Source organism: Castor canadensis, chromosome 5, assembly GCF_047511655.1.
Source record: "Castor canadensis chromosome 5, mCasCan1.hap1v2, whole genome shotgun sequence".
In the NCBI taxonomy this organism is placed as follows: Eukaryota; Metazoa; Chordata; class Mammalia; order Rodentia; family Castoridae; genus Castor; species Castor canadensis.
In genome coordinates, this window is record NC_133390.1 from 76,879,155 (window position 1) to 76,904,661 (window position 25,507).

The following is a 25,507-nucleotide window of genomic DNA, read 5'->3' on the forward strand; positions in this document are numbered from 1 at the left end:
ACAGGTATTATTTTTGTTCTAATTTTTCTCAATGAAGGAAAAGGTAAGCATTATTAGAAGAAAAAGAGGCTAATTTTTAATTTAGAATATACTTGCTAACAAAGGATTAGCCTGTAGCCTGTATAGTATTATAGAGAAGTGAATATCCTTTTAATAATATACCAATTTATCAATATCCCTCAATTGTAATTTAAAAAAGCAGAGTCAGACTATGAAAGATGTTCTTCATTCTAAAAGCTCCATTCTGAGTCCAATCTCCTCATCAATAACCTGGGAAGCACAGTACTGACACCTCATCATATGGAATTGGGTGTTTAAATAATACACCTATAACACAGAGAAGTCTCCCCAAGGACTACTTTGTTCCTTGGGTCAACTGTCCTTTTTGGCTATCACACAAAGGAAAGCCTGTTTCATTCTCATCTATACAGGCTCAAGATAAAAATAATTCTTTACTATCTTCCTTAGCTGCACTGTCAATTTCACTTTACTATGCAAAATATTTTTACAAAGGCAGAATTTAAAAATGCAATTGCTTTTACCCTGAAAAGGTCTTAAAGAGTTCAAGTAATCATTTAAGAGAGAAATAACTCATTCATTCTGTAGTGAGGAGAAAGACTAATCTTTCCCCTTTTCAAGCACATACATTTCTGGTAATAATCATTCTAAAAATAGATGAATGTCAAGGAAACAAATGCATTCCAATAAACCTAAAAACTCCTAATGAACATAACAGTTTGTTAAACGTTTTTTTGGTGAATTGGGTGGGCTGGCATTGGAGATCTACCAATAAGTGGCTTCCACACAGTTGAAAGCCAAACTACAAGATTTCAGGAAGGAAGTGCTGGTATAGGAGCAAAGACAGTAAGCACATTCTGTCACTCTATAGGACAAATGCGATGGGAGCCTTCTGGTGAGACACTGAAGAAATATCTTTTAGGTTGAAGACTTAGCCTTCCCCTTTCCGTTTTTAAGTTAAATCAGGAGAAGGGGACTGATGAATACGCTGCATTACAAGACTATCTATGATCAGCTATTCACTGAACAAGCAGAGTCTGTAACATACAAGGCATGGTGAATGAACCACATCATTTTGGCAGAGTTTAGTGGCATAACAGACATGAAAATATTTTTCTTTAAATGGTTATTTTGTTGATTTGCAATTGCCTATAGTAGGAAGGCTCATTCAATTAAATAACACTGGCAATACCATTTTTTAATTACTGAAAGAAGGCAAATAAGTAGGTAGGAGGAAAAATATCAGTTTAGGTTCAAGTGATAATCGTCTAGAGGAGGCACAGTAGAGAGACATAAGAAAAAAGAAAGCCAGATGTGGTGGAGCATGACTGTAATATCAGCAATGGCGAGGTTGAAGCAGGAGGATTGCGAGTATGAGGCCAGTGTGGACTACATAGTGAGACTTCATCACAAAACAAAACAAAGCAAAAAACCCAAACCGAACAAAACAAAAGGAAAAAGACGATTAGAGATGTGCTAGAGGCTAGGAGAGATGAAATGGTATTATAGCCAAAGAACCACAGTAACAGTATTGAGATATAAGTAATGATATAGGGATCATGGTCCTTATAGTTTATGCTTTCTCTCCTAGGCAGCACACTCTACTTTGTGACTGTATTACTCTTTTTTCTTTCAAAACATTTCCCCTGGACTTAGATATCTTTAGAACAATATAATTTGATGCCACATTCTCTTTCTTTAAATCCCTTTTTCTCTGCTTAGTCTATAGAAACAAAATAAACATATTACTATAGTTGGAGTTCAAATAACTCAGCAAATTTTCAATAGTCAATTTTCAGTATCAGATGCTATGGAAGAAGATATATGTCAGTTTTATTCCAGTTAATAAAACAACGAATTGTCTTGCTGTAAAAATGAAGAACTCTTTAGAGTATTGGTTCATGGGCAGGTGGCTGGGGGGTGATGGTGGATAGGATGAATTACATATAACTTTCCTTTGCAATTTTAAGTTCTAAACCATCTTTCAGGATGGATTCCAATCCCACATTGGTTCAGGGTTACTATTCCTTTCACAACAAACATCAGAGATAAGGCAGGTATGGGTGAATTTTAGGAACATAAGTAATGAATGGAAATTAAATTCAAGGCTATCCTGGCATTTTTCCTTTCTAAGTGCACTAGAATCAATGCATTCTGGTCAACTAAGGGTTCCATTTAGCTATGTTCTGCCTGCTGCTTTATTCAAGTTTAACATGGCATAAAGATATAACTATCTTATAAGTTAGAATGATGCTTTAGAGTCAGTGAAAGGATCTTTTTAGATTTAAGCAGCTACGGTACATCTCTCTTCTGATCTTAGCTTTCAAAATGGCTGTCAGATAATTCTGCTGTTGCTCCCTTTTCGTCTTCATAAAGTACCAATACTTTTCTTTTCTGTCATTAAATAACTAACAACTATGAAGAACAAAGTTTTCACTATGAAATTACTTCTGTTGCTGAATATGTGATAAAAAGAAACTTCCACATGTAGTCAATATTTCTAAGTTTTAGCATACAACTGAATCTCATGCAAACTAAGATACAAAACTTGTATCTTTGTTCCTTTCTCATTATCAAGAGAAAGCATGGGATGGAGGATAACAGAAGACTGGGAATGTGAAGAAACACAAAGAGAAGCCCAAACAGCATTGCACACTCCCAAGAGAAACAAACTTTAAGTTTTCAGTAACAATTGCTTGCTGTCTGGGAGATGCTCAGGCATCAAACAATAAAGAACAGTCAACAGAGGCAAGAGGCCGAGCATGCTGCAGCTATTCCCTCTCTCTAATCCCTCTGAGCTCTAGTAAAAAGGCCAGCTGTTGCCACCTCGTGTAGGGAGTCAGCAGAGCAAATTAACTGGGAGATGAGGGGGAGCTGAGGATATTGGAGAATTCCAATTTACCAATCTCTTTAGGTATACTGTTTTCAACATTAAGGATATCAAACTATACCATTACAATAGGCCTGCATAATGGTAACCCAAGTAAAGGAATTTATCACTGTTTTCACATTTCATTGGTAAATATGAAGAAATACATAGAAACTTGTCAGAAAATATTTCCATAGCCCCAACCTAGCTAAAAAAATGACTAAATTTAGAATGGCAACTTAGTTCAATGAAAGACTCTGTAACTGTCACAGCTGGACTTTTGAACTCAACTTTAGGACTACATGTTATAGGACTAAAGTCTGAACACAACCACACTGAAAAACCGTCTGAATTTTGGGCAACTTGGATGCTACTTAATTATGATGGGATGTGACAGAGTATATTTGGAGCCATGCTGACTAGTCATGTAAAGAAAATTAATTTCTCTTAATCTATTTAGCCCCTGTACAAAGAGGTTCTGCCAAAGTTTTCATATAGTTTTCAAGTTTAAATTCCAAAGCTTTTTATATTATAGGAAGCACGCAGGATGATAAAAGATGGTGATGGTCATTATCACTAATATGTATGTCTTTGTGAACCACCCTGTGAAGGATGGAAATTTCCTGTTAACTATCGAAGCATTCCAATGTGAGGGGAAATTCTGTGTCATTGTATTTTCCGAAGGCTTGAGTTTTTTCCCTCAAATTAGTTTGGCACAGTAATTAAAAGTGCTAGGCTCAAATTTTGGCTTTACAACATATTACCTAAGTTTCTAGCCTTTCATTTCTTCTTTTGTAAAATAAGAAAAATAACTGTACCCAAAAAGGCTATTGAGGAGATTCAAGAATTCACCTAAGAACACTTTCCTGGCACACAACAAGTATTCAATTCAAATATCAATTCATATTCATAAATAGTTTCACATTTTGACACAAAAATGAAAAGGAATTTAATTGTAAAATGAGGAGAAAAAAAGACTCCTTAGTCTTTTCCTTAGAAAAAGCAATCTAAATAATTGCTGATAGTCCTTTAATTCCTGGGTACCAATGATTCTGATTATGCAGGGAATAGAAAGTACAACTTGGACTTTAGTGAATGAGAGTTAAATAAAAGAATTCTACCCTGTACTGATGAAACTACAAACACCTCCTTCCAGTGAGAGGGAACAAATTATAACAAAGTCTGAAATGTTGGCACTCCTGTTTTATATGATGACAATCATAAAGCCAATAATAACAGAACAACTTTTGCCTTCTGAAAGAAGGTATTTAAAAATCATGGTATATTTCAATAAACAGATTGGAGATATTACTAACAAATTATACCTGTGATTCAACAGATTTCATCTCAGTTGATATTATATTTAAATACTATAAAAATCCTTTGAAATTAATCTTACTACAAAATCTGAAGAATCTCATGTGGTCATAATGGGCCTAGGTAAACACTGGACAATTTTAAGTGCAGGTAGATATTGTAAGTAAGGAATCAGGAGGAAAGATGAGCTGTGTATTTTACTGAATTGTCCATGAAGTAATTCAGTCTTTTAACACCTTCAGAGACCATGTTTTAAGTCTCATTTTCTATGAAGTCTTTTTACATGACCCTGACCTATTACTAGTTATAAAAACACAAATCTTGTTTTACTCTTTCATGTGAGAAAATCTCAGACTTACAGAAAAGTGAGAACACTACAAAGAACATATTTTTCTTGACACACTGTCATTATGTTCCACTACCTCCAACTATTCTATTGTGCATTAACTAAAAACAAGTATATTTTCTTAAGTAATCCCAATTTAACATTCAAAACTTAAAAGACTAACATTGATGGACTGAAGGCATGGTTTAAGTGGTAAAGCACCTGCCTAGCAAGTATAAGACCCCAAGTTCAAATCCCAGTACCACCAAAAACAGCAACAAAAGAGTAACATTGATGTGCTACAATCATGAAATGCTCAGATCTCATTGACTGTCCCATTAATGTCCTTTAGGCTAAAAGAGCCAGTTCAGGACCAGACACTGCAATTAGTTTTTAGTTTCCTTCAATCTGGAACAGTCCCTCTGTCTTTCATGGTCTTGATACATCTGAAGATTACAGACCAGTTATTCTGCAGAGGGTACCTTAATGTGGGTTTGTCTGATGTACAGTTACAACTGGAGTTAAGTTATATGTCTCATATCCTAGACACGATACTGGGCTTCTCTCACTGTATTCCGTAAGGTGGACTATGGTTTGATTTAACCACTACTGTTAATATTAGCTTTTATCACTTGATTAAGAAAGTGATTACAGGCCTCTCTCAACTATAGTTTCTTTTTACCCATTTTTAATTACTAAATATTTTCTGTGGCGATATTTTGTGTGATTACGTACACATCCTATTCCTTATCACTGATTTTATTCATTTATTTATATAATTACTAATTCATGGATTTTGATTTCATTCAATGATTTACAATGTTATTGTTGATATTTATTTTGATGCCCCAACGTTCCCATGTTTAGCCAATTAAAGCCTCAAGAGGCCTCTGTGTCCTGTGCTATGTTCTGTGTTTTCCCTGCTCCAGCTATGGAACCTACCATATTTCCAAAGAGACTTAGTTTCTATGTGTGACTCCTCTAATAGTTTCTATGAGACTCCTGAGCCAAGGAAGTGGGCCTCTTTTTCATTTTTTTCATTCTTCTGAACTCTAACTTCATGGTTTCATTTCAATAGTGAAATATCTTCTTCAGAATGTGAGAGAACAATGTACTTACTACTTCTCATGCACTCACCTTCAAGTACAATCAGTTAGTAAATCTCCAAAGTAACAAATCAGGTAAGTTTAAGATTGGCAAAAATAGGAAAGCATCAACATTTCAAACCTCTATATTAATATACTGTTTACTATTTGGAACTTATAACATACTATGTTCTAAATGAATATGCTGTGTTAAGCAGCTTTGGTCCATATAATACAGTAGTGTTAAACTTTGAAACTTTTATAATTAAAAGAATACATGACCAAGTCTCAAGTGTTAAACCAAAGATAAACAGTAAGGAAAAGGCACTTTCCAAAACCCTTTTTCAACTTCTGGACAAAGTCATGGCTTACCTCCTTTACTGTAATTGATGAAGCTGAGTCACTGGTGAAATCCTTATTTCCAAGGACATTATTTGACACATTAACACCACTATAACTTTATTTGCACAAAAGCAGCAAACGATTTCAAGGCAGCCATATGACTACTTTCTCAGGAAAACCACCAGAAGAACATAAGACTTTGTTCAACAGTGCACATATTTGAGTTAGTAATATACTTTCTTTAAGTAGTCAAATTGGGAATGGAGAGTAATAGGATTATTCAGGCTCCATTATAAAACATGAGAAAAGACACATCATTTTTCAATTACTTAATGTATATGCTGGTAGAATTCATTGAGGTATTTCACTGTTTGATAACTATATCCTGAGGGATATATAAAAAATACATAGCTGGGTGCTGGTGGCTCACGCCCGTAATCCTAGCCACTTCGGAGGCTGAGATAGGAAGGATAGTAGTTTGAGTCAGCCTGGGCAAACAGTTCATGGGATCACATCTCGAAAATAACCAGGTGTGGCTCAAGTGGTAGGAATCCCCCTTTTGCAAGTGTGAGGCCCTGAGTTCAATCCCTAGTACAGCTTAAAAAAATGTACACTTTGTGACAATGACATTCCTCTTTTTGTAACAGTATTAACTTAGCACATAATTATGAACCAGGGATTATTCCCAAGAATCACTATGACAGCAGTCATTTTATAAGAAGTCAAGCCTTTGAGGATTCCCAGCCTAAGTTACAGCAGATACTGGCAGTTCAGACCTGAGTACAAGTCTTTTGTGTTAGTGTAAACTTAACTATATTTGGGGTTCAAAAAAACCCCAAATTGACAGATAACTAGAGGGATAGCATGGGCTGAGAAGGATGGATGATAGGATGGGAACTTGCTGCTCAGTCACAGATATAAACTATTTTTTTTGAATATTCTTGTGAATGACCTGTAGTGATATAAACTCAGCTTAGAAACTTTTCAAATAGGAATTTCTTTCTATTCAGCATTTGCTTTCTTTTAGGTACCAGAAAATACAAAATAACAAATTTAAATACATTTGAAGAAAAAGTACTTTGTTTTATAAGCTGAAAGAAGGGAAATTTGTAACAAGGTAGTTTCAAACAGAAGCACTGGCTGTCAGTATTTTTATTTAATAATGTTAATGCATCACTGATTTCCTTGGGTCCTCAAAGATCTAAGAAAATACTAACATGCACTCCAATCTTAAAGCCAGGAGCTTACTACCATTCAAGAAGGAATCAAATATTGTTCTAAAACCAATGACAAAGTGATTAGTTGTGCCAAGCTAGGTTGTAGATAGGGAGGGAAAGGAAAGCCACAGTGGCCTACTGTAGGCATTAAAGCCTGACCAAGGTTAACAGGGTATTGGTGGTCTAGTCCAGTAAGTGGATCTGTGTAGGGGGCAACCTGATGCATGGTATTGGAGCACAAGTGGAATGAAGGAGGTGTTTCCATAAGCATGGTCTGGATTTAGGTGAGGAGAGGATTTGTATGTGAATGGTAAGTGATATGGGTGGGAAGGATTAGATGGAGAGATACCTGGCACAAATTGTCAGAGCATGAACTCAGTGAAAAGTACTCCATGAGAAAAGCGGCCTATAACAAGATGCAAAGGCCTAGACAAGGTGAAAAGAGTCTCAATGCAGGGTGAGGAACTGTGGTGGTGGCCTGATGTGCAATGATTTAGGAGTCCAAGCTATGTGAAAAGCACATTTTTCTAATGAAGTTTGGTTACATATCACACATTCTGTAATGAGTTAGGTTTCATATTAAGAGAACTAATCAAAATAAGTAAATATATTAAGGATACTAGGACTCAGGACTAGGACTGGGACTCCTAGTGTTGGAAAACAGAGTTATAAGTGTAGAAAGTTGGTAAAACAAGGACCCCAAGGTATTAGATTAAAACTAGAAGAATCAGGGTCAATTTCTGATGTATGTGTACCTATATAAGCGCGCGCGCACACACACACACACACACACACACACACACACACACACACACACACACACACACACACACACACACACACTCTTATTCCCTAACTCTTTCCATTGAGAAGGTCTGGGAACTGTGATACTTCAGTAACAATGCACATTTCTAGTTCTCAGAGCTTGGTATCTAAATACCATTCTCTAAAAGAAGGAAGCTGAGTTAGGGAAAGAGCCTGGAACATTTTGTTAGACAGAAGAACAATACTGGAACAAGAGGTAAAACCTGGAGTCTGAGAAGTAGATACAGTAATGCATCAGTGTTTAACACCCTTATTTTGATAGCTGGTAGGAGAAAAACCCTTGTTCCAGAAAATATATATTAAAGCATTTGGAAGTGATGGGACTTCAGATCAGTGTCTTACTCTAATAGTTCGGTTATAGACACATGTTAACTTTTCTGTAAGTTTGATATTAAATGGATGAGCAAATAAATGGAAATGGGGAAGGAGAAGCTACTTACTGAGGTCCTCAGCCAGCTGAACACGTTTACCAGTAAGCAGTTTGACTTTCTTCTCACTGTCTTCAGCAAAATCCTCCAATACCTCTTTAACATTTTTCTCTAATCGCCTAACTGTTAAAAAGTAAATAAAAAGCCTGAGGAACACCATTTTTATGAATGCACAGAATGACATATGGAAAGTAAGTTATTTCTCAAATTCATGTTAGTGCTATTCTTAAGTTCATATTTCTCAGAGAGAAATTACAGAGAAAAATCTCTATCAGTACTTTCATCAGCATGAAACTAATACATATTCTCAGAGAATGACATGTTCTTAAGCCACAACACTTTAACAGAAATGCAGATTTCCCCCAAAAACTGAATGATGCTTAGGAGTCCATTCCTTTTGAAATTCTGTACAAGGAAGGTAGATTACTGGTATGTCTTACCTCTCATCTTTTCCAATTACAATTTGTTTTCTTTTTTTTTTTTTGGTGGGACTGGTGTTTGAACTCAGGGCTTCATGCTTTGAAAAGTAGGTGCCTCTCTGCTTGAGGCACGCCTCCCAATTGTAATTTCAAGTTTTTCTAATAAATCTATTGTTAAGAAAGTATCTTGGCATCTTTTTACTAAAAATGTCAAAATTAGAAAGTGGTCTCTTTATGGCTTACCTTCAGTGTTTGTAAGTTGCTGTCTTAGAGTATTTGCGGTGATAGCAAGCATTCGTTGTATTCGCCAAAACAAGACCACATCGTTGCATTCCAGCTGAAATATTAAGTAATTAAGATTACTGGATGCAAATTTAAAATGAAAACCACGATCACAAACATAAACTTTCAATGTCAAGTTTACCTAATATATCACTTCCTACCATAGATGTAAGCTACAGAATCTTTTTTTGCACAGATTCATGAAATCTGCACAATTTGGTCTCTATGTCCCACACCTATACAGCTTTGTTTTAATTCTAATGAAAAAGCACATAAGCAGAGAATTTCATTATACATATGTAGAAATTCATAGTATATACAGTCAATAGATTTAGTGTTAGATAATGTCCATGCTTATTTAAAATATGTCCTTAGGTTAACCTGCTTTCTTTGTTCAGCTATGCCATTAAAAAATTAGCTTATTCTGAAAAGTCTCAAAAATTAAAGTTATGAAAGAAGCTTGCCACTTTTACATAGGTTTATTTAAGTAAAATTTCTTTTAAGCTGAAAAAAATATGAAAGCATTTTAAAGGTCTCAATTTAAATAAGAACATTATAACAAAGCCTTTTAAGACTATTTAAAAGCATTTTTGCTCAAAATACAGCAGTCTGCTGCCACCTAGGGGTCACTTTGTAAAAATATGAAGAACTGTCCATCCTAAGAGCTTTATGTAGTTCTTTCAAGGAATCATTTAAAACAGGATTTTAGTGATATGAAGAAAAAATATAATTCACAAAAATGCCTAATGAAAATTCCGTCATTATTATGATTTCCACTATGTAAGTGGATGATTATGCTATATACATACACACACCCTTCCTATGTAGAAAAAGTTGAGTAGACATACATAAAAATTTAACTAAAATTACTTCTAAGTCAGAGGAATATAAATCACTATTTTCTTTCACACTTTTTTTTTTTCATTGTTACAGACACTGGGATGATATGCGTGGAAGATATGTTACTACCAAACTGACAAACATCTTTGAAAAGATGTTATCTATAAATTATATATACTTTTTTTTCAGATGATCAAAGGGTTTAAAATTAATATTAAAGTTTATTTTTATTTTAAACAACTATTGTTAAAAAACATTTCCCTTTATTTTTAGAAGTCTTACCTCAGAATCTATAAAATGCCTTTGGTAGTAATAAAAGCCTCTTCGACAAAGATTACAATGGTTTAGAGCTGTTTTTAAGAAATGTCTTCTATAAACTTGATGCCAAGTATCCTTAATCTAAAATGAGAAAAGAAGACAAAAACTAAAGAGTTACTGTACACTTTGTACTGATCAACCATACTCTGAGAAATTGTTCACAAAATTTACCATATAAAGGCAACAGAAATGTTGCTTAGATAACCTCTTCTATTCCACTATCAAGAGAAAAACCCCTCCTAAGGTAGCAACCTAAGCCACAAAATTTAAACGTACCAAACTGAACATAGATTGAATATCTCTTATTCAAAATGTTCAGAACCACAAGCGTTTCAGATTCTGGAATTTTTTTGGATTTGAGAATACTTGCATACACGAGATATCATGGGAATGGGACATAAGTCTAAACACAAAATTCACTTATATTTCATGTACACCTTACACACATAACCAGAAGGTAATTTTACACAATAGTTTTAGTGTGCTTGCAGTTTGATTGCAACCAGTCACATGAAGTCAGGTGAGGAATTTTCTTGTGGCACCAAGTGGTTGAAAAAGTTTCAGATTTTTAAATTTGGGATGCTCAACCTGTACAACTTTTTTGTGAATGAGCTAGGACCAATGTGAACAAATTAAATCTATATCCAACTAAATATCTCATGCTCAATTAATAAATAATGCTAGATGTATAAAAGCTTTAACTGCTTTGTCTTTTACCTGCTTTCTTGTTCTGACCTCTGGTGGAACATTAAGTATACTCAATTCTTAGCAGAAACAAAGAGCAGATAATCTTTAAAAGAATTAATGGTTCACTCTGAAATTTTTTATACGATGGCTTTCCTCATTAGATTTGCTTTTCTAATATTGAACTCCTTTACATTCTAACTACTAAGTAGAAGGAAGCATAGGTACAGAAAGTTTTTAAAAAATTTTCTGCAAATAAAGCATTATGCAGGTAAGCAAAAAGAAGTCAAAAGTGTGGACTAATGTCTTCTGTCTTCATATTTTTCACGATTGAGAAAAATGAGATAGAATCAAATAAAAACATTTGTATTTTTCTAAATCAAATTCAGTTACATTTGACAGTAAAACACACGTATGTTGTACGTTTAAAAAGAAGTACTATATTGAAATCTGAAACAGTGTGAAATGGAGGTTTGGGTGGATTTCATCCTCTTTGCAAGAACTGTTGAACTTACCAATTAAATCCAATTTTCTAAATTTTTCCTTCTTCTTTTCTTTTTTAGTGATGGTACTGGGGTTTGAGCTCAGGGCCTTGCATTTGCTAGGCAGGCACTCTGCCATTTGAGCCATACTCCCAACCCCCTCCCTCCCTTTTCTTTAGTTGCTTTTGGATAGGTATCCCCTACCCCTTTTTTGTTTTTGGCCTGGGACTACATATGCCTCCCAAGTATTTCCTTATTTACAAGTTGCTCTTTAAAGCAATATTGGAAATTAAATTTATGTTCTTCACATAATCAGAATGACTAAGTCTTTAATGTCAGAAAAAGTAAAATTAAAGCATTTATATACCTAAGCAACACATTAATAGTAACACTGTACTTCAAGAAACATTGATTAAAGAAGCAGATTTGTGTTTTTCAGCAATATTTATTACCAAGCTTGGATCTACGTCGACTCCTCGGGACTCTAAGTTCTTGCGGACTGTGGTTATTTCATCACTTGCAAGATAAGCTGGGTGCTCCTCATTACACTTCAACATCTTCTCCAATTCATTCTTGGTTTCATTGTGAACACACTTTAAAATGTTTGAAAGAGGACTGTGTTTAGATGCTTCATAATCTGACACAGGTAAAAATGGTCCCAGTTTTAACAAACATACTACTAGTGGATGGACATAATATTCTGGCTGATGAATATGGGTAAGTGGTTTATGAATGCAGAACAATTTGCCTTATGAGAGGAGGAAAAACCATAGGAACTGCTTTTCCTACAGTATTTTACTATTGAAGTTACAGCACCAGGTGTTTTACAATACACTTTCTTTCATGATCACAGGGTATAATTTGGGTCTAGGAAAAAGTATCCTGAATACCCGAGAAAAGGCAGTATTTTACAAATGCCTATGAGGACTTTTACATCTCGTGTCATCTTACTTTTCCAATCAAACATGAAATGCAGAGTTTGGTTTGTTTTAAAAAAGTCTTTGCATTAAATATCATACTTCAGACTGCTCTCTCCAGTATCTACCATTCTTAAATTCACTTTCAGCCTTTTATCTGTAAATTGTTCATTAATCTCAACAAAGGAGGAAAACAAACACTAGTTCTTATCTGAAAATAAAACTCATACTGTGTTAAATTAATGTCATTTTCCAAACCTTAATTCAAAATTGGACAAAAGAAACCAGCTTCAAATTCACTTATTACTTTAAACAAGTTACTATAACACAACATTGCCCCAAACTATAGTAGACCCTTGGTATCCATGGGGATATGGTTCCAAGGAAACTACCACTGAGGAAAATCCATGAATGCTTGGGATGCTTGGAGTTCAGTACTATAATGTGGATGCTTGATTCATTTTCCCCATAATGTCACCCAACTTTGCCTAAAAACATAACCCTAAAATTTTCACTTTATCACTTTAATTAAGCACATTAGTTTTATCTTGTTTTTGGCCACCACTTGCTTTCTGGGAGGCAAAATTAAGGGCATGGAAGTATTTAGATACACAGTGACTTAAACACAACTGAGGATAATGTGGGACTGACTAAAAGCTTCTTGCATCAACTGAACTGCATAAGGCATGTGGGAATTTAAAAGTTTTATTTTTGAAAAGTTCTTTTGATTTTAATCAATTCGGTAATGTAACTAATTATTTTTGACCACACTTGGTCAAAACTACACGTAAAAAATCTGTGAATAAGGTACTGTGTACCACAGCTACGGAATCTGAGTACTTCAATAAGAACACTTAAATGCAACTAATCAGCTTGTAAGCTAAACTAATAATACTCTCTGAAAACATGACATTTTAGGAAAAATATTATTGATGAAGAGAAATTTCACTATGTGCTTATATATCTCTATTCAGTCTACTCTAAGAAGAAAATCTTTGATAATGGTGTTCCCCAACTCGCCCTGGCTTGTGTTTTCACTTCTATCTTCCCACCATCACCGCTTCACTGTTAACAAAACACAGCTTTCAAAAGACAACTTCAATCCCATCTATCCTAACTACCTGTTCAGCTCAGACATGGTAAGAATGTTGTGAAGGGTGGAATTTTTGTAGGAAACTAGGAAAGTAATACAAAACAGTTTTGTGAGCATGGGTTTCTCATCTTTAAGACAGGATAATCTTAAGTTTCTCCTCCTGCTAAATCCTGTCACTCAAAAAGACAAAATGAATCATTACATGGCTACCTAACTTTGCAATAAAAATAAACATGGGGAATAATCTCATCTTCTTGGAGAATCTGTTTCTCATTGTAACCTCCAGGTTACAGAGATACTGAACAGCAGTTGCAGCTGGGACTGGGATAGGCTAGAAAAGGAGAATTTGACTCTGTGAGTCCAACACGAGGTTCTCTTTCGAAGGAAAAAAACCAAAATGTACATATATAAACACCTCAACAGGCCCCTCTAGACCCAAACTGTGGTCTCTTTTCTAGTCAGCTGGGTCTTTATACATGCTGCCTGAAATCCTGGGAGGGGAGAATGTGCTTCTCTGAAAGGTTTCCAGATTCCTCTCCTAGTCTTACAGATCCTTTGCTTGACCTTAAAATGAATTCCTTTGCTTCTCTTGAAGGGATTCTTGATGAGTTTAAGCTCCAGAGAAAAACAACTTACAACCAGGAATTATTTCTTTATGAATATATCTGACCAAACTATATTTACCACTAATTGTTGAGGCAAGTTCTGCCATTGTTGATTGTTCTGGAAACTTTAGGTCCAATTTCACTAAACCTTGAAGGCCAGATACTATTTGCTCTTGAGTTTAACTGCTTTACAGTAGCTCTTTCTAACCAGTACCTCTTCCTGTCTCAAAGTCAGAGACCTCTGATTGATCCCCTAGAAGTTCTTTTCTGATAGACCTCCTTATCTAGGCCCACCTGTATAGCAGACTGGTGTACCCTGATCCAACCACTTACAACTCATTCACTTAACTTAGACAGCTTATGAAAGAAGTGTGGGAAATTTAATTAACTATTTAAAATAGAAACAGAAATATAAAGAAAAAGGATATGTTCTTTGGTAATTTTTCATTCTCTTTATCTCTTCTCCCTATTTTTCCATTTTTTGGTCTTTTAGTCAACTAATTAAGTGGATTCAAGAAACAAAGGAAATGAATAGAAAGTGGATGGGATACCACTTCTTTTTTATACTCATTACTTTATTCATTTAGGTTTTATATTCTATTTAGACTCTTTCATTTAAGGAATAAGCATAAGAATAATATATTGGTATAAGACTGAATGCTAGAAAGAAAAGTAGTAAGATTAAAGAAAGAATAAAAAAGAGTGGATGTGGGGCTGGAGACTTTAATGATATGCATTTTTCTGAAATTTGCTAATTTTTAACGTTATTTATTCATGGCTTTACAATTTTGTTCTTTTGAAATGGCTTGTTAAATGTTTATTAAAGAGATGAATTCTATCATACTTCCTGCCTGAATTTTTGTATTTATTTTGTAAACAAAGGAACAAAAAATAAAAGAGGATAAAATAATTTGAACAACCTTCTAACAGAAAAATCCAGAGATAATACAGGGGAAAAGAAAAAGCATCATATACTTCTTTTTTCCCAATACAACCATAGTTATGTCCTCTGAAATCCATGTCATTTTTTTTTCGATTCCTAACTTTAATTTTTTTTTTCTTAAAACCTCCAATATGGAATTGATGAGATTGAGTGTATTCATAGTGGTATGGCCATGAACTCAAACAAGGAATTGAACAAAGTAATCAACCATGACATCATCTACTTTTTCTTTTACTAACATAGCTACTTCACTTTTAAAAACACGTTCTTGATTTTCCAAGATGGTGACTAGAGGGAGGAAGCAGAAAGCGTGTCTCCTAAGTGAAATCTTGGAGAGACACTGGAGACACACCTTGCAGGCAAGGGCACTGAGAAGAGGCAAAACTTTGACCCTTCCACACCTCCAGCCTGCGCAGAGCATCTCACTTCATGTTGAACCGAGAAACCAGGAGGGCCCCCAGGCCGCTGCCAGTAGCCCACACCCAGACGGCTTGGGAAGACATGGACCACAAGGTGAGCTAAGCGGTACACAGTACTCCCACAGACAACCCTGGGCCAGAACAGCATAGCCCCCTGGACAGACTGACCCCCACCCAGGGAAAAAAGAGAAACTGAGTAATAAGCAGTAAGAACAATAAAGACACATAGCAAAGAGGGTGGGGAGCCCTGAACACTAAAGATGTGGGGAGGGGAATCCCTCCCGGAACTGTAAATAAACAAGCCGGGCCTGGCCGGAGAGGGCAGGAGCGGTGCATGCCCAGCAACCAGGAGCGGGAAAGCTTGTGAGAGTGGCGGAGGGAGGAAAACTCCACAGGAGAGGGGGGAAGACCCATTTCCCATGTGAACTATAAATAAACACGCAGGCCTGAGAAAGCGGGTGCAGTGTCACCTCCCCCAGTGTGCTTGGAAAGGGGAAAGCTTGTAGTAGTGGCATCAAACACAGGAGAACTCTGAGTAAACAAAGCCTGCGGGGCCAGGTGAGTGCTAAGCTCACTCCTGAGATCTGCATAAATAAAGCCTCCAGCAACAGCAGGCTGACAGCAGCGGGCAGGCAAGCCACAGCCACAGATAGCCATTCACACATTTTTTGAACCCAGTATTACACTTATCCCAAAACCAGGCAAAGACACCTCCAAAAAGGAGAACTATAGGCCAATCTCCTTAATGAACATTGATGCAAAAATCCTCAACAAAATAATGGCAAACCAAATTCAACAACACATCAAAAAGATTATTCACCACGACCAAGTAGGCTTCATCCCAGGAATGCAGGGGTGGTTCAACATACAAAAATCAATAAACATAATAAACCACATAACAGAAGCAAAGACAAAAACCCCTTGATCATCTCCATAGATGCAGAAAAAGCCTTTGATAAGATCCAACACCATTCATGATAAAAGCTCTAAGAAAACTAGGAATAGAAGGAAAATACCTCAACATTATAAAAGCTATATATGACAAACCTACAGCCAGCATTATACTTAACAGAGAAAAACTGAAACCATTCCCTCTAAAGTCAGGAACTAGACAAGGATGCCCACTATCTCCACTCCTATTCAACATAGTACTGGAATTCCTAGCCAGAGAAATTAGGCAAGAAGAAGGAATAAAAGGAATACAAATAGGTAAAGAAACTGTCAAAATATCCCTATTTGCAGATGACATGATCCTATACCTTAAAGACCCAAAAAACTCTACTCAGAAGCTCCTAGACACCATCAATAGCTACAGCAAGGTAGCAGGATATAAAATCAACATAGAAAAATCATTAGCATTTCTATACACTAATAATGAACAAAATGAAAAAGAATATATGAAAACAATATTATTTACAATAGCCTCAAAAAAAATCAAATACCTAAGTGTAAACCTAACAAAAGATGTGAATGACCTCTACAAGGAAAACTATAAACTTCTGAAGAAAGAGATTGAGGAAGACTATAGAAAGTGGAGAGATCTCCCATGCTCATGGATTGGTAGAATCAACATAGTAAAAATGTCGATACTCCCAAAAGTAATCTACATGTTTAATGCAATTCCCATCAAAATTCCAATGACATTCATTAAAGAGATTGAAAAACCTACCGTTAAATTTATATGGAAACACAAGAGTTCATGAATAGCCAAGGCAATACTCAGTCAAAAGAACAATGCTGGAGGTATCACGATACCTGACTTCAAACTATATTACAAAGCAATAACAATAAAAACAGCATGGTACTGGCACAAAAACAGACATGAAGACCAGTGGAACAGAATAGAGGATCCAGATATGAAGCCACACAACTATAACCAACTTGTCTTTGACAAAGGTGCTAAAAATATACGATGGAGAAATAGCAGCCTCTTCAACAAAAACTGCTGGGAAAACTGGTTAGCAGTCTGCAAAAAACTGAAACTAGATCCATGTATATCACCCTATACCAAGATTACCTCAAAATGGATCAAGGATCTTAATATCAGACCACAGACTCTAAAGTTGATACAGGAAAGAGTAGGAAATACTCTGGAGTTAGTAGGTATAGGGAAGAACTTTCTCAATGGAACCCCAGCAGCACAACAACTAAGAGATAGCATAGATAAATGGGACTTCATAAAACTAAAAAGCTTCTGCTCATCAAAAGAAATGGTCTCTAAACTGAAGAGAACACCCACAGAGTGGGAGAAAATATTTGCCAACTATACATCAGACAAAGGACTGATAACCAGAATATACAGGGAACTTAAAAAACTAAATTCTCCCAAAACTAATGAACCAATAAAGAAATGGGCAAGTGAACTAAACAGAACTTTCTCAAAAGAAGAAATTCAAATGGCCAAAAAACACATGAAAAAATGCTCACCATCTCTAGCAATAAAGGAAATGCAAATTAAAACCACGCTAAGATTCCACCTCACCCCTGTTAGAATAGCCATCATCAGCAACACCACTAACAATAGGTGTTGGCGAGGATGTGGGGACAAGGAACCCTCATACACTGTTGGTGGGAATTCAAACTAGTACAACCACTCTGGAAAAAAATTTGGAGGCTACTTAAAAAGCTAGACATCGATCTACCATTTGATCCAGCAATACCACTCTTGGGGATATACCCAAAAGACTGTGACACAGGTTACCCCAGAGGCACCTGCACACCCATGTTTATTGCGGCATTATTCACAATAGCCAAGTTATGGAAACAGCCAAGATGCCCCACCACTGATGAATGGAGCAAGAAAATGTGGTATCTATACACAATGGAATTTTATGCAGCCATGAAGAAGAACGAAATGTTATCATTCGCTGGTAAATGGCTGGAATTGAAGAACATCATTCTCAGTGAGGTTAGCCTGGCCCAAAAGACCAAAAACTGTATGTTCTCCCTCATATGCGGACATTAGGTCAAGGGCAAAAACAACAAGGGGATTGAACTTTGATCACAAGATAAAAGCGAGAGCACAACAAGGGAGGGGTGAGGATAGGTAAGACACCTAAAAAATTAGCTAGCATTTGTTGCCCTTAACGCAGAGAAACTAAAGCAGATACCTTAAAAGTAACTGAGACCAATAGCAGAAGGGGATCAGGAACTAGAGAAAAGGTTAGATCAAAAAGAATTAACCTTGGAGTTAACACACATGCACAGGACATCAATGAGAGTCAATGCCCTGTATAGCTATCCTTATCTCAACTAGCAAAAACCCTTGTTCCTTCCTATTATTGCTTATACTCTCTCTTCAACAAAATTAGAGATAAGGGCAAAATAGTTTCTGCCAGGTATCGAGGGGGTGGGGGGGAGAGGGAGTGGGCAGAGTGGGTGGTAAGGGAGGGGGTGGGGGCAGGGGGGAGAAATGACCCAAGCATTGTATGCACATATGAATAATAAAAAAATAAAGATTAAAAAACAAAATAAAAAAAAAAAAAACCAACTTGTTCTTCTGTAGCTTATCCTTAGTTCTAAAGACTCCTGTTTTAACAGTTACTGTAAAGTATTTTAAATTCTTAAGACTGGCCTGGAACAATGCAAAGTCACACTTTAATGCTTGAATTAGGATGAACAAAATTATATCATGATGAGAACAGAGATTTGCCTGTTTTTACCTGTTCTTGGGTCCGATTCTTCCAGTACATCCACCTCTTTTTCCAGTCTGGACCGATCATGTTTTCAATTGCATTTTCAGCTAGAAAAATTTCAAAAAAATTAATTCATCAAGAATTCTACCACTTACCAAGGACATAAATTATAACTAATAATAGTCTTTACTTTAGAAACTATTTCTAACTGTTGTATCAACATGAAATCAGTTGAAGTAATGAGAAAAAATATATGAATTGATATGGCACATGTATAAGAATTATGTTATGTGTATAAAATCCATCTGAAGTACATAGCTTTAGAATTCCTAGAAGTACAGCAGCAAACACAAATATTCTGTGTTATAGTTTTTTACAATGTAAGTACACATAGGCACCATCTATACAATTTAGTTTAGTAGGCACAAAGCAGTTGATGTAAAAATACCATGAATAATATTTACATTAATGATAAAGCCTTAAAATATTAATTAGGTTTTTATGAATGTTCACTAAGGTGGGATGATTGCTTTATCATTGCAAATGCTCAGAGCTCAATAACCCATGTGCCTACTTACTATCCTTCAGACGAGCCTGAAGAGCCTCTTCCATGAAATAGATAGCTGCATCCCACTGCTGTTTATCAGATATGGACCGGTCTTCTAAAGCATTGTGCTGAATAACCCTCTGAAATGTAAGAAAAGAAAAAGGCTAATTTGATTCAGGTCTTCCTCATTTCAGTAATTTTATTCAAACTGGCAGCTTGGTAAATATTCAAAATAACAGATGTATTTAGGACAGCAGGAAAGTATGTCACTCTATGAAAATGGAGGAACTCCTTTTATTTACCTGTTTATTTGTCTGCATTCTGTCTGGAAAAAAAAAAACAAAAAACAACAAACAAACAAACAGTGGAGAGTCTCTACTGGCCCAAATTAAGCTAGTTAATACTGGAGTGGAATGGGGTGGGATGGGTAGAGACAGGCCTATTATACAGTTAACTACATAAAATGTAATGCCTTGAATCCTAATATTCATAGGTTAATAATTCAGATAATCTTCCCTTCTCTTTTTTGCCATATGAAGTATATGCACTAGCTTTTTCAAAAGACAGGAGAAAAATTATTAACCATTACCTCATTGTTAACAGAAATAAAAACAGTAATACAGCAAATGCTTAAAAGGTCTAGTGAATCATAAACGTTACTTATTTATATAACTGAAAATTGGTTTCCAAATTTAACTTTTGACTGAGTGAATGAAAATGGCATCATTTTTACAGAAAGACAGTCTTTAAGGCACTTAAGAATAAATATGTTTTTCAAACATGAAGACAAGTATTTCTTCAAAATAAAATTACAATTTACAACCAGCTCATGGTGAGATATTCTTTTAGAAAACTGCTAAATCCTTTCATGCAACAGTACCTGTCATGATTCTCTCTTAAGCAGAGTAGTTATCTAGTAAAGGTTTGGTTTTGGTGGTGGGAATATTATACATAATAAAAGATTTATCCTGTGGTGGAAGTTAGGAGCCAGGTTAGGCAGTCAGAGCAGGCCTTGAATCCCAGTTCTGTTAATGGTAATAGAACTGCTGTGTGGTTTGGCTATAAAATGTACCCCCAAAAGGCTCATGTATTGAAGGCTTAGTCTCCAGCTGGTGGCACTAGTGATAGGTGACTGGCTAGATCATGATTGTGCTAACTTCATCAATATATTAAATCGATGAATTCATAGCTGAAAGAGTGATTGGGAGGTCAGGCCTGATTGGAGTAAGTAAGGCCATGTCTTTGTGTATGCTCTCTCTCCTCCTCTTGCCCTCCTTTCATCTCTCCTCTCTGTCTTTCCCTTCTTCTCTCCTTCCTGTCAAGAGGTGAGCAGCTTTCCTCCATTATGTTCTAACACAGCCCTAAAAGCCACACAGCCAGCCAACCATGGACTGAAGACTCTGAAACTGTGAGTCGAAATAAATCTTTCCTCCCATAGGTTGCTTATCTCAGGTATTTTAACACAACTGCTTGAGAATTCAATCAAATGCTTGCAAAACACTTAGCAATGTTCCTGACATCCAAGCATTCAATATATGGTACTTAGTGTTACAATTTTAGACTTAGATATCTATAGATAGGCTCCTGAAATGGCTAATGAATGACTATTTGTGGAAATTTATGGGAGCCTGTTCACTGCAAAGTCTGACTTGTTTTTCTGAAATGACAAGAAAAAAACAGCAGAGGATTCATTTTAGAAGGCCAGAGCAAGGAGGATGAATATGACTGATGTGCTTTGTATACATATACATATATGAAATAGAACACTGAAATCTTTTGCAATTATTTCAGGTGGGACAGGGAGGGAGGGGGACGAAGGGGAGAGAGAGCAGGGTTGAAACCAACCAATGTGCAATGTAAAGCTATTCAGAGTTGTTACAGTGAAACCTCCTTGTACCATTAATATATGCTAATAAAAAAAAGTATGAGAAAAAAATCAATGCATGGCAACATATCAGTATCATTTGTACTGGGATTCAAATAAACTAATATAATTATGACCCACAACAGGGGAACGTTGATATTTGATACTAAGGAACTAATTTTTTGTGTGATTAAAGAAAAAAAGAAGGGCAGAGAACAATGTTAAAGGGCAAATTGCAGATTACAGATCACAAATCTATTTCTTTATTATTTTAAATTAAGAATGTAACTTAGTCATATAAAAATGGTCTCCTATGAAAGAACATCATTTTTTTGGCTTTATGGGGTTTGAATTCAGGGTTTAATGCTTGGTAGGAAGATGCTCTACCATTTGAGCCACTCCACCAGCTAGAAAGAGCATCAGCTTGAGAAATCATAGAAAAATGATGTGAACACCCTAGTTAAACAAACAACATAGCCAGGTGCTGGTGGCTTATGCATGTAATCCTAGCTACTCAGGAGGCAGAGATCAGGAGGACTGAGGTTTCAAGACAGCCTAGGCAAATAGTTGCGAGGTCCTGTCTTGAAAAAACTTATCACAAAACAGGGTTGGTGGAGTGGCTCAAGGGGTAGGCCCAGAGTTCAAGCCCCAGTGCTGCAAAAAACCAAGAAAACCAAACACATACCAGGCTATCTTCTGCAAAATCATTCCACTTGTGGCGTTTAATACTTTCTTCCTTAACTGCTTCTTTAAGTTTATCAAATATGTCATCATGTTCCTTTCCTTTGGGTTCTGTCATGAACCGGGAAAATTCTTCTTGTAGGGTCTCCCAAGCAACCTAGAATTGTTTTTTTTAAAAAAAAGCTGTACTTATACTACATATTTTTAGTTGTTATATAACATGAAAAATGACACATGAATTCAAGCCAAACAGATGTGGTAAATCAGAAGGAAGTACATTAATAAAAAGGCAGCAAATACAAACTGATGGTCTTGAGACCTCACACGTTTTGCCAGACAGCATGGTGCTTTGAATTTTTAAAAAATTAGTTGTCAATGTTTAAAAACTGAATGACGACTCATAAATATCTACATCTTTTGCTCTTGTGAACATTGTGGGAGTACTCTATCTGTATTCCCACAGGACATCACCTGCTGTACCTGAGCAATGCTGCCTCATTAGATGAGTCTTCATTCCAAGTCTGCCACCAGACTTAGTTCACTTATTTCACCCTATAAAACATGAGTTTGTCTGCTTCCTCCACACCATAAAAAGTTTAAAATTCCTTACTGAGTCAGCTATCTTCAAATCTTTGCCTTTAAGCAAAGATAGGAAACAAAGCATTAACTCAAACATGGTTGAGTATTACTCAGTTTTGTGTTACAACTAACTTCTAATTAACTGAATAGTGAAAGGAAGAGCACAAGGCCAAAAGAAATTAAGACTTCAATCTACTTATGAATAAGTGGGCTTTTAAATGTTGGTTTGTGTATTTCCCGCATCCTACTTTTAAACATAAAGAAACTGTGGCACAGAGATGAGTGTTCAAAAAGACACAGTGAGTGGTGGGATGCTCATTAATATCTGTGCTTTCTGACCCTCACCAGGTCCATGTCCTTTCTGATGTACCCATGGCTGAGGGAGAAAACAGCAACAGAATCACTGCCAATTTTATGACCATATTCACTGCTCAAAACTTAGGTTAGGAAAACATTCTATCATAGGACAGGGACCAGAAAACCCCTAGGACTGGTTTTGAGAAGACCTAGTGAGGAAATTCAGGGACTGGTGGCAGCAGCACCTCTCCAGTTACTTTTCTGGTAATTGTGTTGAGACTTAACACACCATTAAGGCACAGCCACATGTAACTTAGGCAGACAGGCTATAACAGCTCCCACAAAAAGAATGGAGGAAACTGAAAACAGATATGAAGAAACCAGGAGTGGAGCAGGACAGGAAAGAGGTAAAGTCACACCTGAGTAATTAGAAACCTTTATTTCCAATGCTACTTTTAACAATGACTCCAATTTTGTGAGCAACCTCACAAAGAGCAGGATACGCTGATTCTTAGAACAATTACTCTTCAGAGAGTAATATGCAGGACAATGATGATGACCATAAGAATAATAGCTGCATTTCCTGAGTAGTTATTATGGGGCCAGGTATTATCTAAGAATTTTACATATATTAACTCTCTTTATCCTCATAATAACCCTGTGAAGTAGGCAACACTATCATCCTGACTTTTCAGATGAGGAAAAAGGAAGGTTAAGCAACTAGACCAATGATCACACAGAATTTAAGTGTGAGGGCCAGTATAACCATGTACAAAAATAATTCCTAGTGGGGAGGGGCTTGAGGAGCAGAGATGATGGGGGCAATGTAAATAATGTACAATATAAATCTAATTGGAGTTGTCACTATGAACCCTCCCTCCCCCATAATGAATATATCCTAAAGAAAAAACAATTCCTATCCTAATCTGGCAAGATCCTAACTAAGAAAATGACCATGTAAATATAATTGAGCCCTGCAGAAATTAATAAATGGAGTGTTTGATCCCTTAAATATTTTCCTTATAGAATCTCAACCTATAGAAGTTCAAAATATTTCACATTCAAGCAGATTTTGCTGCTTTTGTTAAATATTATCTTTGGAAGAACCAGTGACCTCAGGCAAACACCATACTAATCAGTAAATTTTTATAGCAGTAGTAACTGCTAGCAATATTAAGGTTAGTTCCAACACAGAGATGAGGAACAAAGCATAGATGAAGTACAAAGGCTAAAAAGAAAGATTCAAAGTGGCTGGGATGGGAATAAAATCTAAAATTCACAGCTCCTACTCCTTTCAGATAATGCTTCTTACCCATTTAACTAAATTATATCCTAACCTCTACTGCTTTATTAGGAAGCTGTTTGTCAGTCCACTGTTTAAGCTTGATATCCACTGTAGTATTAAAAGTCCCCGAATTCATGGTTTGTGCAGCTGGAAGATAGATGTTTTCAATCACATGAGTTGATACTCTTTCCCACAAAGACTGCTGAAGGATTTCCTCCCTGAAATTAGAAAAGTTTCAAGAACACCAAGTCTAAATATAATATTCGAATTTTAAAAACAGTATCATTAACTTATAATGAATTATTACATATTTAAAGTTTTGATAAATTTTATTTAGCCAAGTGTACACATCTGTGAATCACAGCAATCAAGATAACAAATGTCCATTACCTCCCAAAGTTGTAATCAATTTGCTCTCTATCATTATGATTAATTTGTATTTTCTAGAATTTTATATAACTTTATATAAGAATTTTATATGAGCATGTACTTTTTAATTTATCTTTTCACTCAATATAATTATTTTGAAATTCGTCATGTTGTATTATTTCACTTCTTTTTAATTGCTGAGTAATATTCCATTGTGTGAATTTGCTTATCCATTCACCTTTTAATGAACATGTGGGCTATTTCCAGTTGTTGGCTGTTACAAATAAAGCTGCTACTGGCATACATTTACAAATCTTTGGATGTATGCTTTTGTTCCTATATGGTACATATGTAAGAGTGGAATGGCTAAGTTATATGATAATTATATGTTTAACTTCTTGAGATTCTATCAGACTGTTTTCCAAAATGGTCACAATATTTTACATTCCTATTAGCAGAGAAAGAGAGTTTAGATTCTCTATATCCTTGTCAACATTTGGTAGGGCCTACTGGGACAATGTTCAGCTACTCCAGTAGACTCACAGTGATATCTCATTGTGGGTTGCATATCTCAAGTGATTAATAATTCTGACCACTAACAAACAGTTTATATGGGTTTATAGTGGAGTCTAAGGCTGAAAACTTTTGAGGCAATTTTTATCATTATCTGACCACATCAAAAGCAGAGATATTATGGGATATTGCTAAATAAAATATTTCAACATGTTATGATTAAGGTGACAGCATAATCAAACTGAAAATTCTGCCTTAAAAGATATATTTAAAGCATTAAGAGCTCTAAATCAGAAAAAGACATTATAG

At 35.8% G+C, this 25,507-nt stretch overlaps 1 protein-coding gene across 4 annotated transcripts in view; it reads right to left on the reverse strand.

The window, feature by feature from the left end:
• The window catches only part of Opa1 (OPA1 mitochondrial dynamin like GTPase), an 85,988-nt gene that overhangs the window by 15,769 nt on the left and 44,712 nt on the right, over nt 1-25,507 (reverse strand). For all 4 annotated transcript variants that reach the window (XM_020181700.2, XM_020181701.2, XM_020181699.2 and 1 more), the window contains 8 exons: nt 24,369-24,534; nt 22,160-22,312; nt 19,642-19,750; nt 19,091-19,170; nt 11,904-12,044; nt 10,250-10,366; nt 9,089-9,182; nt 8,439-8,549 (listed from right to left, as the gene is read on the reverse strand). In XM_020181700.2, the coding sequence (XP_020037289.1) occupies nt 8,439-8,549; nt 9,089-9,182; nt 10,250-10,366; nt 11,904-12,044; nt 19,091-19,170; nt 19,642-19,750; nt 22,160-22,312; nt 24,369-24,534 (971 nt within the window). The remainder of the gene's footprint in view (nt 1-8,438; nt 8,550-9,088; nt 9,183-10,249; nt 10,367-11,903; nt 12,045-19,090; nt 19,171-19,641; nt 19,751-22,159; nt 22,313-24,368; nt 24,535-25,507) is intronic.